The sequence below is a fragment of the Oncorhynchus kisutch genome, linkage group LG18 (genome assembly GCF_002021735.2).
Source record: "Oncorhynchus kisutch isolate 150728-3 linkage group LG18, Okis_V2, whole genome shotgun sequence".
NCBI lineage: Eukaryota > Metazoa > Chordata > Actinopteri > Salmoniformes > Salmonidae > Oncorhynchus > Oncorhynchus kisutch.
This window is the reverse complement of record NC_034191.2, coordinates 77,182,218-77,198,378: the sequence shown is the minus strand read 5'-3', so window position 1 is coordinate 77,198,378 and position 16,161 is coordinate 77,182,218. Positions and strand designations below refer to the sequence as shown.

Below are 16,161 nucleotides of genomic sequence, written 5' to 3'. Positions count from 1 at the left end.
GGACTCGGGATAATGCGAAGGTCGAGAGCCATGTGTCCTCCAAAACACAACCCCGCCAAGACATACTGCTCGCTTAACCCGGAGACACCGTGCACCGCCTCATAGTTCTCCCGGATCGAACCCGGATGTGTAGTGACGCCTCAAGCACTGTCATCCAGTGCCTTAGACTGCTGCGCCACTCGGGAGTTACCTTTTACACTTTACTCAGACAGTTGGAAACAGAGGGGGGGACTGGAAAATGTAGGAAGAGTGGTAGCAGGGATTGAACCCTGGTCTCTGGCGGGGAGCAGTATGTGACGGGCTGGAAGTGTTATCGCTAGCTGTAAGCCATTGTAATCACTACAAGCATCTCATCAGAGTACACCTAACCGGCACAGTGAGGTATTGGCTTTGTAGCAGCAGTGCAGCTTGGCACCGTCCATCTTGGCGGTAGGTGAGGTCTCCATCTCGCTCTTGGTGGGGGGGTGGGCGCTGCCCAGGAAGCACTGCCACAGCGGGTCCTGGGGCAGTGGCTGGCTGCCGCACTCATCGATCAGGCCCTCCATTATCTCGTGCTCTGTCGTCATGGTGCGCAGGATCCGCCGGCACGCCACCTGGCAGTGGGGCTCATCGGCCCGGTCGCAGCAGTACAGGCCTGGACAGACAGACGGATGGATGGATATGGACTTTTCCCCACTTTGTTAGATTATAGCCTTCTTCTAAAATTGACTAAATTACATTTTTCCTCATCGATCTACACACAATGCCTCATTATGACAAAGGAAAAACAGGTTGTAAGACATTTATGCAAATGTATTAAAAATAAAAAACAGAAATACCTCATCTGCACAAGTATTCAGAACCTTTGCTATGAGACTCGGAATTGAGCTCAGGCGCATCGCATCCTGTTTCCATTGATCATCCTTGAGATGTTTCTACAACTTGATTGGAGCCCACCTGTAGTAAATTCAATTGATTGGACATGATTTGGAATGGGACACAGCTCTCTATATAAGGTCCCACAGTTGACAGTGCATGTCAGAGCCAAAACCAAGACATGAGGTTGAAGGAATTATCCGTAGAGCTCTGAGACAGGATTGTGTCGAGGGATAGATCTGGGGAAGGGTACCAAAAAATGTCTTCCTAGAGCTAGCCGCCAGGCCAAAATAAGCCATCAGGGGGAGAAGGGCTTTGGTCAGGGAAGTGACCAAGAACCCGATGGTCACTCTGACAGAGCTCCAGAGTTCCTCTGTGGAGATGGGAGAACCTTCCAGAAGGACAACCATCTCTGCAGCACTCCACCAATCAGGCCTTTATGGTAAATTAAATCAAATGTTATTTGAACCGAATACGACAATGTAGTTCAAGAAATAGAGCTGTTCAGTAAAGCAGCCAGACGGAAGCCACTCCTCAGTAAAGCAGCCAGACGGAAGCCACTCCTCAGTAAAGCAGCCAGACGGAAGCCACTCCTCAGTAAAGCAGCCAGACGGAAGCCACTCCTCAGTAAAGCAGCCAGACGGAAGCCACTCCTCAGTAAAGCAGCCAGACGGAAGCCACTCCTCAGTAAAGCAGCCAGACGGAAGCCACTCCTCAGTAAAGCAGCCAGACGGAAGCCACTCCTCAGTAAAGCAGCCAGACGGAAGCCACTCCTCAGTAAAGCAGCCAGACGGAAGCCACTCCTCAGTAAAGCAGCCAGACGGAAGCCACTCCTCAGTAAAGCAGCCAGACGGAAGCCACTCCTCAGTAAAGCAGCCAGACGGAAGCCACTCCTCAGTAAAGCAGCCAGACGGAAGCCACTCCTCAGTAAAGCAGCCAGACGGAAGCCACTCCTCAGTAAAGCAGCCAGACAGAAGCCACTCCTCAGTAAAGCAGCCAGACGGAAGCCACTCCTCAGTAAAGCAGCCAGACGGAAGCCACTCCTCAGTAAAGCAGCCAGACGGAAGCCACTCCTCAGTAAAGCAGCCAGACGGAAGCCACTCCTCAGTAAAGCAGCCAGACGGAAGCCACTCCTCAGTAAAGCAGCCAGACGGAAGCCACTCCTCAGTAAAGCAGCCAGACAGAAGCCACTCCTCAGTAAAAGGCACATCACAGCCCACTTGGAGTTTGCCAAAAGGCACCTAAAGGACTCAATATTCTCTGGTCTGATGAAACCAAGACTGAACTCTTTGGCCTGAATGCCAAGTGTTACGGATACAAGTATCCTGAGTGTGTATCCTGTGTGTATTTATTTTCTATCCTTCTCCCCTCACAGGTGACAATCATCATTCCCCAATCAGAAGACACCTGCTCCTTTACCTTTACCCTATCACATCCCCTTTCCCTTGGTTTAAAAACCCAGTCAGTTGTTTTCTCTGGAGCTCAATCTCTCTGTGTCTCAATCTCTCTCTCCCTCTCTCTTTGTACGCAAAGATCTCTCTTGTGTTTTTGCAACTACATGTCACTTTGCCCGTGAGACCCTGTGAGTTTTGTTTTGTTATTGTGATTGACTGTTTGTTTGATGGTGGGAAAAAGGGGGTGCCAAGCCCAGTCACCCATGGGCATACATTACTCTTAGGACTACGTTGTCTAAGAACACTAGGTAGAACTGGGTGGACCACCCGTTGTATGTTTGGTTAGTTAGTTAGCTGTATAGTAGTAGGCTCGTCTAGCTTAGGGGTGTTTTGGATATTTGTTTCTTTCCTTGGACCCAGCTCAGCCCCGTTTCCTGCCCCCCCTTACCGTGTGTTTAAAAAGAAACCAATAGTGTTTGACGGTAGATTTATGTTGTCTGTGGTTATCCGTTTTCACTATTATAATTTGCATGAGTTATGTTACGGGTCTCGTTACCATCCCCCCTAGACTGTTACGGGTCTCGTTACCATCCCCCCTAGACTGTTACGGGTCTCGTTACCATCCCCCTTAGACTGTTACGGGTCTCGTTACCATCCCCCCTAGACTGTTACGGGTCTCGTTACCATCCCCCCTAGACTGTTACGGGTCTCGTTACCATCCCCCCTAGACTGTTACGGGTCTCGTTACCATCCCCCCTAGACTGTTACGGGTCTCGTTACCATCCCCCCTAGACTGTTACGGGTCTCGTTACCATCCCCCCTAGACTGTTACGGGTCTCGTTACCATCCCCCCTAGACTGTTACGGGTCTCGTTACCATCCCCCTTAGACTGTTACGGGTCTCGTTACCATCCCCCCTAGACTGTTACGGGTCTCGTTACCATCCCCCCTAGACTGTTACGGGTCTCGTTACCATCCCCCCTAGACTGTTACGGGTCTCGTTACCATCCCCCCTAGACTGTTACGGGTCTCGTTACCATCCCCCCTAGACTGTTACGGGTCTCGTTACCATCCCCCCTAGACTGTTACGGGTCTCGTTACCATCCCCCCTAGACTGTTACGGGTCTCGTTACCATCCCCCCTAGACTGTTACGTGTCTCGTTACCATCCCCCCTAGACTGTTACGGGTCTCGTTACCATCCCCCCTAGACTGTTACGGGTCTCGTTACCATCCCCCCTAGACTGTCGGGCCAAAAGGGATTCGTAACACCAAGTGACTAGTCTGGAGGAAACCTGGTACCATCCCTACGGTGAAGGATGTTGTTGGCAGCATCATGCTGTGGGACTCAGTGTCGGGGACAAGGAGACTAGTCAGGATCGAAGGAAAAATTAATGGAGCAAAGTACAGAGATCCTTAAGAAAACCTGCTCCAGAGCGCTCAGGTCCTCAGACTGGGGCGAAGGTTCACCTTCCAACAGGACAATGACCCTAAGCACACAGACAAGACAATGCAGGAGTGGCTACAGGGCAAGTTTTTGGATGTCCTTGAATTGGCCCAGCCAGAACCCAGATTTGAACCCGATCTAACTTCTCTGGAGAGACCTGAAAATAGCTGTGCAGCGACGCTCCCCATCCATCCTGACCGAGCTTGAGAGGATCTGCAGAGAAGAATGGGAGAAACTCTCCAAATACAGGAGTGCCAAGCTTGTAGTGTCATACCCAAGAGGCTGTAATCGCTGCCAAAGGTGCTTAAACAAAGTAGTGAGTAAAAGGTTTGAATACTTACGTAAATGTGATATTTAATTTAGTATTTTTAATACATTTGCAAAAATCTCTAAATAACTGTTTCTGCTTTGTCATAATTGGATATTGTGTGTACGTTGATGAGGACATTTAAAAAAAATCTATTTAAGAATAAGGCTGTAACGTAACAAATTGTGGAAAAAGTCAAGGGGTCTGAATACTTTCCGAATGCACTGTACCAAGTCATAGCCAGTGATTGGAGGAATGCAACACAGAAACAAGATACACACTGGATCTGGGGCTACTGATAGGTCAGTATTAGATATACTCACTGTCTATTGGGCTCCTGATTGGGTAGGACTTGGTGTAGTTGCCCACACAGCCAATGAGCTCGGGGCTGATGCTCTGGCAGTATTCCTTGACAGCCTTGATTTGCGAGACGGTGGGAGAGGAGTCTGTCCGGAAGATGGCCTGGCAGTAATCTCTGCAGTTGGTGTGTCTCCCTGCATAGCTGCAGCACAACGAGCCCACTGACAGAGCACACACACACACACACACACACACACACACAGTTACAATATGCTTTCCATTCACTTCAATGAAATTGTAAATATCATCAAGGCTATTTAGACAATTTTTTGTCTTGAAGTCGCCTTTAGCTTAATCAGAATACAATACAGTAGACTTCCAGGATTTCCTAGAGAATAGTCTGATTAAATATGCATGGTGAACATTGGAGGTGATCTCCCAGTTGCTAGACTTCAGGAAGTACAAGACCTTACATCCTCAAAATCGGCCCAAAGTCGTGTCTGCAGGGCAGGTTCACACCAATGCGTTGCAACTCCTAATACAAATAAGGGATTCCTCGGCTGACTGACTGATTAAATCATTTCTGCGGACCAAACATGGCTCATAAAGCAGGGCTGATTTCATGTTTATATAGAATTTTTTTTGTTGTCATTTAGCAGATGCTCTTATCCAGAGCAACTTACAGTCCTGAATGCACACATTTCCATACTGGTCCACCGTGGGAATCGAACCCACAACACTGGCATTGCAAGTGCCATGTTGTACCAACTGAGCCACGTCACACTCTGACTGGTGCACTTGGGTTAGCATCTTGTTGTAGAGAATGTTGGAAACTTACTCTCATTTTTGGTGATACAGCTGTGCAGTGGTTTCTGTAAAAGACAAGAAAAACACTTCTGTGATCTAACATACCATTATTGAACACTCATTAGTGAACAACCATTATTGAGTCAGCTCTATTCATGACATTTCTATCTGAAATATTCTGAACCCGTTCCTCTTCTCTCTCTATGGAGACCTCATCCACTGTCCTGTCCTCAGTACAGTTAAACCTCCATTAGAAAACACACTGTTCAAACCTCCATTAGAAAACACACTGTTCTGTCCTCAGTACAGTTAAACCTCCATCAGAAAACTCACTGTTCTGTCCTCAGTACAGTTAAACCCCCATTAGAAAACTCACTGTCCTGTCCTCAGTACAGTTAAACCTCCATCAGAAAACTCACTGTTCTGTCCTCAGTACAGTTAAACCTCCATTAGAAAACTCACAGCTTCTTTCCATCAAAACCATAAAAGACCATAAAGGACCATAAAGGCCAGTGTTGCTGCTGCTTTGGCTCCTGCAGCAACGATTCATGAAAGGGCAAGATGAAAGAGGCCAGTGCCTTATTAAAGCTGGGGAGGGGAGTTTGGTCGTGGTCCAAACTAAACATTAAGCCCGCCTTTTTGTTTTTTGTTTGTTTGGAATGAGGAGGCGAGCCAGATGAAAGGAGTCCTCTGCTAGCACGCCGCTAGGCTACGCTAGGCTAAGATAATTGCTATGCTGTTCTACGCTAATAGCTAAGCTATGCTACGCTAATAGCTAATGTAAGCCAGAGTCATATACATGTACACTGAGTGCACAAAACATTAGGAACACCTTTTTGCCCTCAGAACAGCCTCAATTCGTTGGTGCATGGACTCTACAGGGGGTCGAAAGCGTTCCACATGGATGTTGGTTGACTCCAATGCTTCCCATAGTTGTGTCAAGTTGGCTGGATGTCTTTTGGGTGGTCGACCATACTTGATACACATAGGAAACTGTTGAAAAACCCCCAGCAACGTTGTAGTTCTTGACTCAAACCAGTGTGCCTGGCACCTACTACCATACCCAGTTCAAAGCCACTTAAATGTGTCTTGCCTATTCACCCTCTGAATGGCACACATACACAATCTATGTCTCAATTGTCTCAAGGTTTAAAAATGACTTTTTAACCTGTCTCCTCCCTTTCATCTACACTGATTGAAGTGGATTTAACAGATGATAATTAACACTATGAAGATGTCCAGTGAAAGCAGATTTGCAATTTGTTGACACTGCACCACAGTAAAGACTTGGATACACAATATCCTGAATGCTAATCAATAAAAACGTTGGTTAAATTCACTGCTCTGTTGTTTTGCTTGTTTACAGCAAGCCATTTCATAGGGAACTGTCGGAGGCGCTCCCTTATATATACAGTGGGGCAAAAAAGTATTTAGTCAGCCACCAATTGTGCAAGTTCTCCCACTTAAAAAGATGAGAGAGGCCTGTAATTTTCATCATAGGTACACTTCAACTATGACAGATAAAATGAGAAAAAAAATCCAGAAAATCACATTGTAGGATTTTTAATGAATTTATTTGCAAATTATGGTGGAAAATAAGTATTTGGTCAATAACAAAAGTTTATCTCAATACTTTGTTATATACCCTTTGTTGGCAATGACAGAGGTCAAACATTTTCTGTAAGTCTTCACAAGGTTTTCACACACTGTTGCTGCTATTTTGGCCCATTCCTCCATGCAGATCTCCTCTAGAGCAGTGATGTTGTCATATATACAGTATATAACATTCTATTGGTTGGCAGAATTTTGTATAATAATTTAAATTGAAAAATTCTACGTTTTGAATCTGGCATCATTTTGCGTATCAGTTCATAAACCATGTGCCATGGAATCAGTACATCGAAAATCTCTTCCCAACTTTTTTGGCAATCTGGCACAGCTGTACAATTTTTTGGTCCTTAAATGAAACTGGTATATATTTGTATTTATCACAATTTTCTTTAACCAATTTTTATCTTTAATGAAGGGCCAACAGACAAGTTCCCTAATTTCTCCCCCTTCCATTTTTGCGGTAATGCTGCAATTAGTTGGTTGTAATTTTGTGTAGAGCAGACATTTCTATATATTTTTGATAGCTGCATGTGTGATATAACTTCACCAGTCCTATTTATGACAATATTTACAAAGATTATACCTTTTTTTTTAAACATTATCAAAAAATTATGGTTTTATATCAATAAGTATATTTGACTTTAACCACAATATTTGTGGTTTGTTCTGTCTTTTCTGGTGGATTAAACTGAAATTGCAACCAACTTTCTATGGCTTGTTTAAAAATAGAGATGTTTTGGAGAAATATTCATTTTCAAATAACTGAAAGTGAGAATAAAGGGAAAAAGGCCATTCTTGAACATGGGGTGAGACATTCTTCCTAATTTGCTAGAGCACCGGATTTAAGTATACCTTTTGTATGACTGATGCCTTTAGTGAGATGTCTAATGCTTTAATATTTAATCAGTTCTGCCCTCCGAATTCATATTCATTATCTAAATAGGCCCTTTTAATTTTGTCTGGCCTGCCTTTCCAAATTAAATGGAATATTTTTTGCTCATATAAATAAATTAAAACAGGTCGCTAAGTGTAGGAAAGACCATAAGAAAATAGGTAAACTGGGATATGACTAAAGAGTTAATCAAGGTGAACTGGGATATGACTAAAGAGTTAATCAAGGTGAACTGGGATATAACTAAAGAGTTAATCAAGGTGAACTGGGATATGACTAAAGAGTTAATCAAGGTGAACTGGGATATAACTAAAGAGTTAATCAAGGTGAACTGGGATATGACTAAAGAGTTAACCAAGGTGAACTGGGATATAACTAAAGAGTTAATCAAGGTGAACTGGGATATAACTAAAGAGTTAATCAAGGTGAACTGGGATATGACTAAAGAGTTAACCAAGGTGAACTGGGATATGACTAAATAGTTAATCAAGGTGAACTGGGATATAACTAAGGAGTTAGAGTTATTTTTCCACAAAAAGACAGGTATTTTCCTTTCCATGGTAGCAAGATCTTGTCTATTTTTGCTAACTTCCTATAAAAATGTATTGGAGTGAGATAATTTCTTTCTTTCGGGATATGAACACCGAGTATGTCCACATCCACGTCAGACCATTTTATTGGTAAACTACACGGTAATGTAAAAGTTGTATTTTTTTGTGATCCAATGCATAATATAATACACTTAGTATCATTTGGCTTAAATCCAGAGAGGTTGGAAAAAGTATCTAGATCATCTATGAGGCTGTGGAGGGATCTGGATTTGCCCTGGATTTCTAGGCCCTTGATATTATTATTGGATCTGATTTTAACAGCTAACATTTCAATGGCAATAATAAAAAGATATGCCGATAGTGGACAGCCTTGTTTTACGCCTCTTAACAGTTTAAAACTTTCTGAGAAGTAGCCATTATTTACTTTGTTACTATACATAATTTTAACCCATTTTATAAGAGATTCTCCAAAGTTGAAATATTTCAGTCATTTATATATAAACTCCAGTCCTACTTTATCAAAGGCCTTTTCAAAATCGGCTATGAATACCAGGCCTGGTTTCCCAGATTTTTCATAGTGTTCAATTGTTTCCAGTACTTGTCTTATATTATCTCCAATGTATCGTCCATATAAATAACCTGTCTGATTAGGATGAATAATATCTGACATTACTTTTTAAATTCTATGTGCTAAGCATTTTGCTAGATTTTTTACATCACAACACTGAAGTGTAATTTTTTTAATGGACTGGATCTTTATATTTACCACTTAGATCCCGTTTCAGTAATAATGAAATCAGACATTCTTGTTGAGTGCTCGATAATCTACCATTTACATAGGAGTGGTTAAAACATGCTAATAACGGTCCTCTGATTATATCAAAAAAGGTTTGGTATACCTCCACTGGTATGACATCCAGCCCTGGAGCCAAGAAGTTCCTCCTCTGTAATTTGGCCTTCACATGAGTATTTCTGTACAGCTGTTCATTTTACATTATTCATAGAAACAAAATCCATATAATTAACTTCGGTTAGTGGAGATGGAGGAGACTGAAACAAAAACATATGCTTAAAGTACTTTATTTCCTCTTTAAACATATAGTTTGGTGAATCATGGGCGACTCAGTACAATTTTGGGGGGTTATGTTAAAGATTAAACAATTATTTAGTGCATATTCCATCCAGTTCGCTTTATTTTTGTAATATATTACACTAGATCTTTCTTGAATAAGTCCCTCCCTTTCCTCTAACTTAGTCTGAGCCTCTATGGTACAGTTTTTATTGCCATCTACCTGTACTGTTAGTTCATGCATTTCCTTTCTGAATATGGACCTATTTGGACTGAATTGCTTTTGTTTTAGAGATGAGTATTGAAAGGCATGGTTTCTAAAGGAACATTTAAAAGTGTCCCATACAATAAGGGGATCTGATCAAACTACAGTATGTCAGAAAAAGTCTGTTCTAAATGATTTTGTTTTAGTTCAAAACAAGTTATTGTCCAATAGGCTTTGTTTCCAATATCCTCGCCCACGTGGAAATTCTGTAAGAGTAATGCCAATTATTTGATGGTCCGACTGCATTCTGTCCCCAATCAACCATTTTTGAACTTTTGGTGCCAGAGAGAATGACATTCGGATCAAAATGACCGTTAATTAATATCACCACCCCTTTTGAATTTATTTGCCCATGGGAGAAATTTATTTTGCCCCCCCCAGTCTTTTGGTAATTATGGTAATTTCACCAACTGCCATAATGGGATAAAAGTTCAAAATCTATTTATCATTATATATGTTTGTAAACTCACCATTAAAAAGTAGTGATTGAGTATCCATATAGCTGTACCATGATATTTGCATTGCTACTAAGAAAACCTCCAATTGTTCACCACCATTCCACCCACTAAAACCCCTCCCCATCCCAAGTTGGGTTGTGTATACCCAGTGACCGGCAGACCACCCCCACCCTCCCGGATCCCAGGGTCCCCAAGACACCGGGACCCATGCTTGGAAAAGACCACACAGTGCCACCCACAGAACCCACAGAACTGCCAAAAGCATTTCCATGGCTCCCGTACTGTTACATCACAAACAATCTAATAACAAAGTTCTATATGGTCACTAAAATGGCGTCCGTTCTAAAACTTGGCCTGATTCTCTCTCTCTCTCTCTATATATATATATATATGGCTCTGAGCTAAGCCATTTCTTAGCGGGAGTAGAGGACTTCACTCCTCTCCTCCTTTGACAAAACAGGCTCCAATCAGCACTGAGGTTTTAAAGGCCAGGGAAAGGCAACCAGAGACTACAATACAGTCTCTCAAAGTCAACAGTATGTGTGATACTCAATTTCAAGCACATACTACTACACAAAACATGACCTTGTTTTACTTACCTCTGTGTCTTTTTTGCATACTCTTGTGATGTCGGTCTTAGATGATGCCTATAGGGTCAGAGAATGGGAAATGAGGTGATGTGCAAAATGGATAAGGCTACAACGGGCCAAACTAACTTCCTCCCTCACCTGCTTGCAGTCCCTGCGGCACTCAGCCGAGATGGCCAGCTCACAGCAGCCCAGGCCCACCCAACCATCAGACTTCCTGGACGACCCTGTAGACAAAACAAAAATGGTCGACATTACCCACAAACCCTTGATGGGTGTAGCATTATCAGAATTAATGTATGGATTAACTTTATCCTCTTGCGGGGGGTTTTGCATTTAGACGCTTATGGGCAGCATATTAAACTATGGACATATATGGACTTTTAGTGTGGGCTCAGTGGGTACAAAGTGTTGAGCTAAGCAATAATGTTTTTGCATCTGGGAGGCATTATGTTCTGACAGGTGGATTTGTCTGTAATGGCACCGTATTCCCTTGGAAACGCTCCCCCCATAGCTCACCAGGTAGTGTGGAGTTGATGCAGATCCAAAGCTCATTCTGTGAAACAGAGAGAAAAGGTCATTTCATTATGAACAGAGGACCATTGCCAAAACAAGCAAGAGAACAAGGGAAGAAAATGCCCAGTTCATAACAGAAGGACAGGTTGTTTTGATGTACAGAGGTTTTTCTGGAGTTGGACAAAATTCAAAGGAAGGAGCCACATGGAAGACCTCTGTTAGGGGCCATAGTGAAAGTAAGAATGTCCGTTCATTTCTAGAAATCCTGTCTTAGTTTTTGTCTTTCATCTCTCAACAGGAAATTATATCAGATAACTAGTGGTTCTTTGGGTGAAACAGCATACTGTAATTTACTGCGTTTGCAGGGGCTATTGAATTTCATAGAGAACATTTATTTTTTTATATGACTGCCATCTAATTAAAAAATATATTATGCAGTGGAAACAGAGACATATAAACCACACAAACTCATAAGAGGTTTGTGGTAATATATTGTGGGATTAATAACACACAGCAATAAACACAAACATCCCCGGCACGTTGGGATAAAAACATGACGCATGGAGATAGAGCAGTGAGTGGCCCAGAGAGCATTCTCAGTCTCTAGCCCTGAACAAGATAATGAACTATATAAACTGGACATTGTCTGAGGTTCAGCTCAGTCCCTCATGTCTGTTGGCTCTCAAACAGAGGAGCTACTTGTCAGGAGGCTTCACCATCCTTTACGATGCCGACGGAGAGAAATGGTATCTCTACATGAACCATAAACATAATTTGTGATGAAGGGGAACCCAAGAAGATTTGGGAACATGAAGGACGAATGGCAGTGGAGGGTGGAATTTAGCAGCCCTCCAAGTACAACTACTATTAGACCTCAACATGCCAAGAAACAGTCCCTTGGAAACAATCCCTTGGAAACAATCCCTTGGAAACAATCCCTTGGAAACAATCCCTTGGAAACAATCCCTTGGAAACAATCCCTTGGAAACAATCCCTTAGAAACATTCCCTCGGAAACAATCCATTGGAACGGCTGTGAGATGTTTTGTGGTGTCTGAGGGTGAGAGGGACCTTGGAGCAGCAGTACTAATATGCTGCTGAAATCATTTCCAAAATCAGCAGGACACAAAGTATTTAACTCTAGCTAATGACAAACTCGTTTCTAATTGGCTGTTTGGAGCAGTGCAGATGAAAACCAGTTGGCCTCTCCAGGTTTGTAGTTACATTGGTGGGTGGGGAGTGTTTTGCCTTGTTTCAAGCCCCGCTCTTTGATACTTCTTTGATACTTCTTTGATACTTAAATATTTATTTGATATCTTGATACTTCTTTAATATTTATTTGATATCTTGATTCTTCTTTAATATTTATTTGATATCTTGATACTTCTTTAATATTTATTTGATATCTTGATACTTCTTTAATATTTATTTGATATCTTGATTCTTCTTTAATATTTATTTGATATCTTGATACTTCTTTAATATTTATTTGATATCTTGATACTTCTTTAATATTTATTTGATATCTTGATTCTTCTTTAATATTTATTTGATACTTCTTTGATACTTCTTGGATACTTTGTTGATACTTCTTTGATACTTTAATATTTATTTGATATCTTGATACTTCTTTAATATTTATTTGATACTTCTTGGATACTTTGTTGATACTTCTTTGATACTTTAATATTTATTTGATATCTTGATACTTCTTTATTACTTTGATACTTCTTTAGTACTTCTTTGATACTTTTATAACTTCTTAGATACTTCTTTGAAACTTCTTTGATACTTCTTGGATACTTTTTTGATACTTTTATAATACTTCTTAGATACTTATTAGATACTTTGATACTTATTTGATCCTTATTTGATACATTGATACTTCTTTGATACTTTGACACTTTTTTTAATACTTCTTAGATTCTTAAATACGTTGATACTTATTTGATACATTAATACTTCTTAGATACTTCTTTGATACTTTGTTGATACTTTAGATCATTTGATACTTCTTTGATACGTCTTTGATACTTTGTTGATACTTTAGATCATTTGATACTTCTTTGATACTTCTTAGATATATTAATACTTCTTTAATACTTATTTGGTCCTTCTTTAATACTTCTTTGATACTTTGATGCTTCTTTGATACGTCTTATATACTTATTTGATACTTTTCTGATAGTTTGATACTTCTTAGATACTTCTTAGATACTTCTTAGATTCTTCTTTGATACTTCTTAGATTCTTCTTTGATACTTCTTAGATACTTCTTAGATACGTCTTTAATACTTCTTTGTACTGTACCTTTAGTAAGACCAGGTACAATAGACTTGTGAGAAATGCTTATAAGCTTTGCCATAGCCACAGATATATTTCCTGTGTCATTATGAAAGATTTCGTAGCCAACTTTATTACAGCTACTGAAAGCTATTTTTAGATCAGAAATCCCCACTTACCATAGACTCAGGGCAGTAGCTTGGTAATCGCTGTAATAGGTGCTTCAAACGGGATTCACTTTTTATGGTGGCGAGCTGAAAACAGAAAGCAGTGTGTTATATTGTAATCAAAACATGTTTTCACCAAGTCCAAACATTTCATCTGAAACCTCTGTAAAAAGGTTTTGTATCATTAAATGGTCATTATCAATCTTGAGTTCATTTAACAACATTATAGTATCTTTCCAAATGGCCAAAGGGGTTCACACTTGGCTCTCTAGGCCGTGTGACACTGCTACACAAAACAAACTGGGCATGGCCAATGACAGCTGACGACTGCAGCGTTATCAACATAGGGTGAAGAGCTGTTGGTTGACTCTCACAAGGCCTGGGAGAATCCTGAGCCTGCCAGCACTCTCTGGTTTAGTGAACAGTCATGAAATTAGCTCTGGGAGATTTATGACCACTTAGTAAGAGCTTTCTAAAAGACTACACAAATGATGAGAGCTGGGAGTTGACGTTGTTTTTGGTTGTTCTCCTTCACTCCTTCGTTGTTTTACTTCATAAATAAGACCACCGTTGGATTCCTTGTGAGAAATTGCACACTTTAACTTGAGGTTATGACGTAACATCTGAATAATTTGTAGTAGAGTGCAGTAGTAGTAGAGCAGAGTAGTGTATTTCTACACTAAAGCAGAGTTCAGGCCCAACTGTTGAACCAGATCTTCCCTATGACTGTGAATCATCCCCACCACCAGGCTTCTGCAATTGTTTGATTCTAGTCAGGGTGATAAAAACTGTCTTGTTCTGCTTTCTGTTCATGTATTCTCACCATTCATCATCATTCCTCTATCCCTTCTATCTAGGTAGTACATTCTTATTTGTGAGGTGAAATCATTTACGCTGGGGATTGACGGACAGTAATTTCATACAGTCGCAACGTTCAAAAACAAAAGCAGATGTTGAGCCGATTTCTTGGCCGTTAATCAAAGAAATCTCCAGAACACTACAAAGGCAAGGCCATGAAAACGCCCAACCTACTCAGGCCATTTCTAAAACATTTTCCTCTCTTTCTCTCCGTCTTGAAGGATTAATAAATGTCCTTTCAGAGGCTGAAGCCCTCCCCTCATCAAAGAGGTAGCCGACCCTCCATTAAGAAATAGAAGGGAGTTTACACGGAGCCCTGTGGCACACCCCTGAAAAAAACCTTTCTCTGCAGAAACATAGCAGCTTGGCACAAGGCTAACAAGACGGCCATTGTCCCTCTGTCCACTTCCCGCTTCTTTCTCTCTCTCGCACTCTCTTGCTTTCTCTCCCATCTATCTGTCATTTGTTCTCTCTCTCTTTCTCTCCCTTTATCGCTCTCTCTCCCTCCCTCTATCCCTCCCTCCCTCCACCTCTCCCTCCCTCCACCTCTCCCTCTATCCCTCCCTCCACCTCTCCCTCTATCCCTCCCTCCACCTCTCTCTCCCTCCCTCCCTCCCTCCACCTCTCTCTCTCTCCCTCCCCCACCTCTCTCTCCCTCCCTCCCTCCACCTCTCTCTCCCTCCCTCCCTCCATCTCTCTCTCTCTCTCCCTCCACCTCTCCCTCCCTCCCTCCACCTCTCCCTCCTCCACCTCTCCCTCCCTCCCTCCCTCCCTCCACCTCTGTCTCTCTCCCTCCCTCCACCTCTCCCTCCCTCTCTCCACCTCTCCCTCCCTCCACCTCTCCCTCTCTCCACCTCTCCCTCCCTCCACCTCTCCCTCCCTCCACCTCTCTCTCCCTCCCTCCCTCCACCTCTCCCCCCCTCCCTCCCTCCCTCCCTCCACCTCTCTCTCCCTCCCTCCACCTCTCTCTCCCTCCCTCCCTCCCAGTAGCAGGTGCAGTGCTGGGGACAGGGCAACCAATACAGCATAAATGAGTCTCTCTCTCTCTCCGCTCCCCTTTAAAGAGAGTGAGTGGTGCTGGGGGTACTCCCCCAATAACAACCCACTAAAATGGGCTAGGGGTTAACTGTGTCCTGTGTACTGTGCGATCAACCCTGTTTGATTCTAGGCCTTCCAGATGTCTCATGTCTTAGTGATGTAAAGAAGGAGCTGAAGGTAATAATCCATTAAAGCTCTGCCTTGGCCGATTCCGATGATAAATAACAATAAGATGCAGTGATAGAAAGAGAGAGAGGGTGGGAGGGAGAGAGAGAGAGAGAAAGAGAGAGAGGGGGTGGGAGGGAGAGAGAGAGAGAGAGAGAGAGAGAGAGAGAGAGAGAAAGAGAGAGAGAGGGGGGGAGAGAGAGAGGGGGCGAGGGAGAGAGAGAGAGAGAGAGAGAAAGAGGGGGGGGGAGAGAGAGGGGGCGAGGGAGAGAGAGAGAGAGAGAGAGAAAGAGGGGGGGAGAGAGAGAGGGGGGCGAGGGAGAGAGAGAGAGAGAGAGAGAGAGAGAGAGAGAGAGAGAGAGAGAGAGAGAGAGAGAGAGGGGGGGGGGGGGGGGAGAGAGAGAGAGAGAGAAAGAGAGAGAGACAGAGAGAGAGGGGGGAGAGAGAGAGGGGGCGAGGGAGAGAGAGAGAGAGAGAGAGAGAAAAGAGAGAGAGGGGGGGGGGAGAGAGAGAGGGGGCGAGGAGAGAGAGAGAGAGAGAGAGGGGGGGAGGGAGAGAGATAGAGAGAGAGAGAGAGAGAGAGAGAGAGAGAGAG

The 16,161-nt window shown here is 42.8% G+C and overlaps 1 protein-coding gene across 1 annotated transcript in view; it reads right to left on the bottom strand.

Moving 5' to 3' along the window:
* LOC109880010 (reversion-inducing cysteine-rich protein with Kazal motifs-like) overlaps positions 1–16,161 on the bottom strand; it is a 90,955-nt gene that overhangs the window by 44,730 nt on the left and 30,064 nt on the right. Inside the window, exons 3-9 of the mRNA XM_031796852.1 lie at positions 13,518–13,592; positions 11,060–11,096; positions 10,682–10,767; positions 10,553–10,600; positions 5,139–5,172; positions 4,324–4,521; positions 370–634 (exon numbers count right to left, since the gene is read on the bottom strand). Of these exons, the coding sequence (XP_031652712.1) occupies positions 370–634; positions 4,324–4,521; positions 5,139–5,172; positions 10,553–10,600; positions 10,682–10,767; positions 11,060–11,096; positions 13,518–13,592 (743 nt within the window). The remainder of the gene's footprint in view (positions 1–369; positions 635–4,323; positions 4,522–5,138; positions 5,173–10,552; positions 10,601–10,681; positions 10,768–11,059; positions 11,097–13,517; positions 13,593–16,161) is intronic.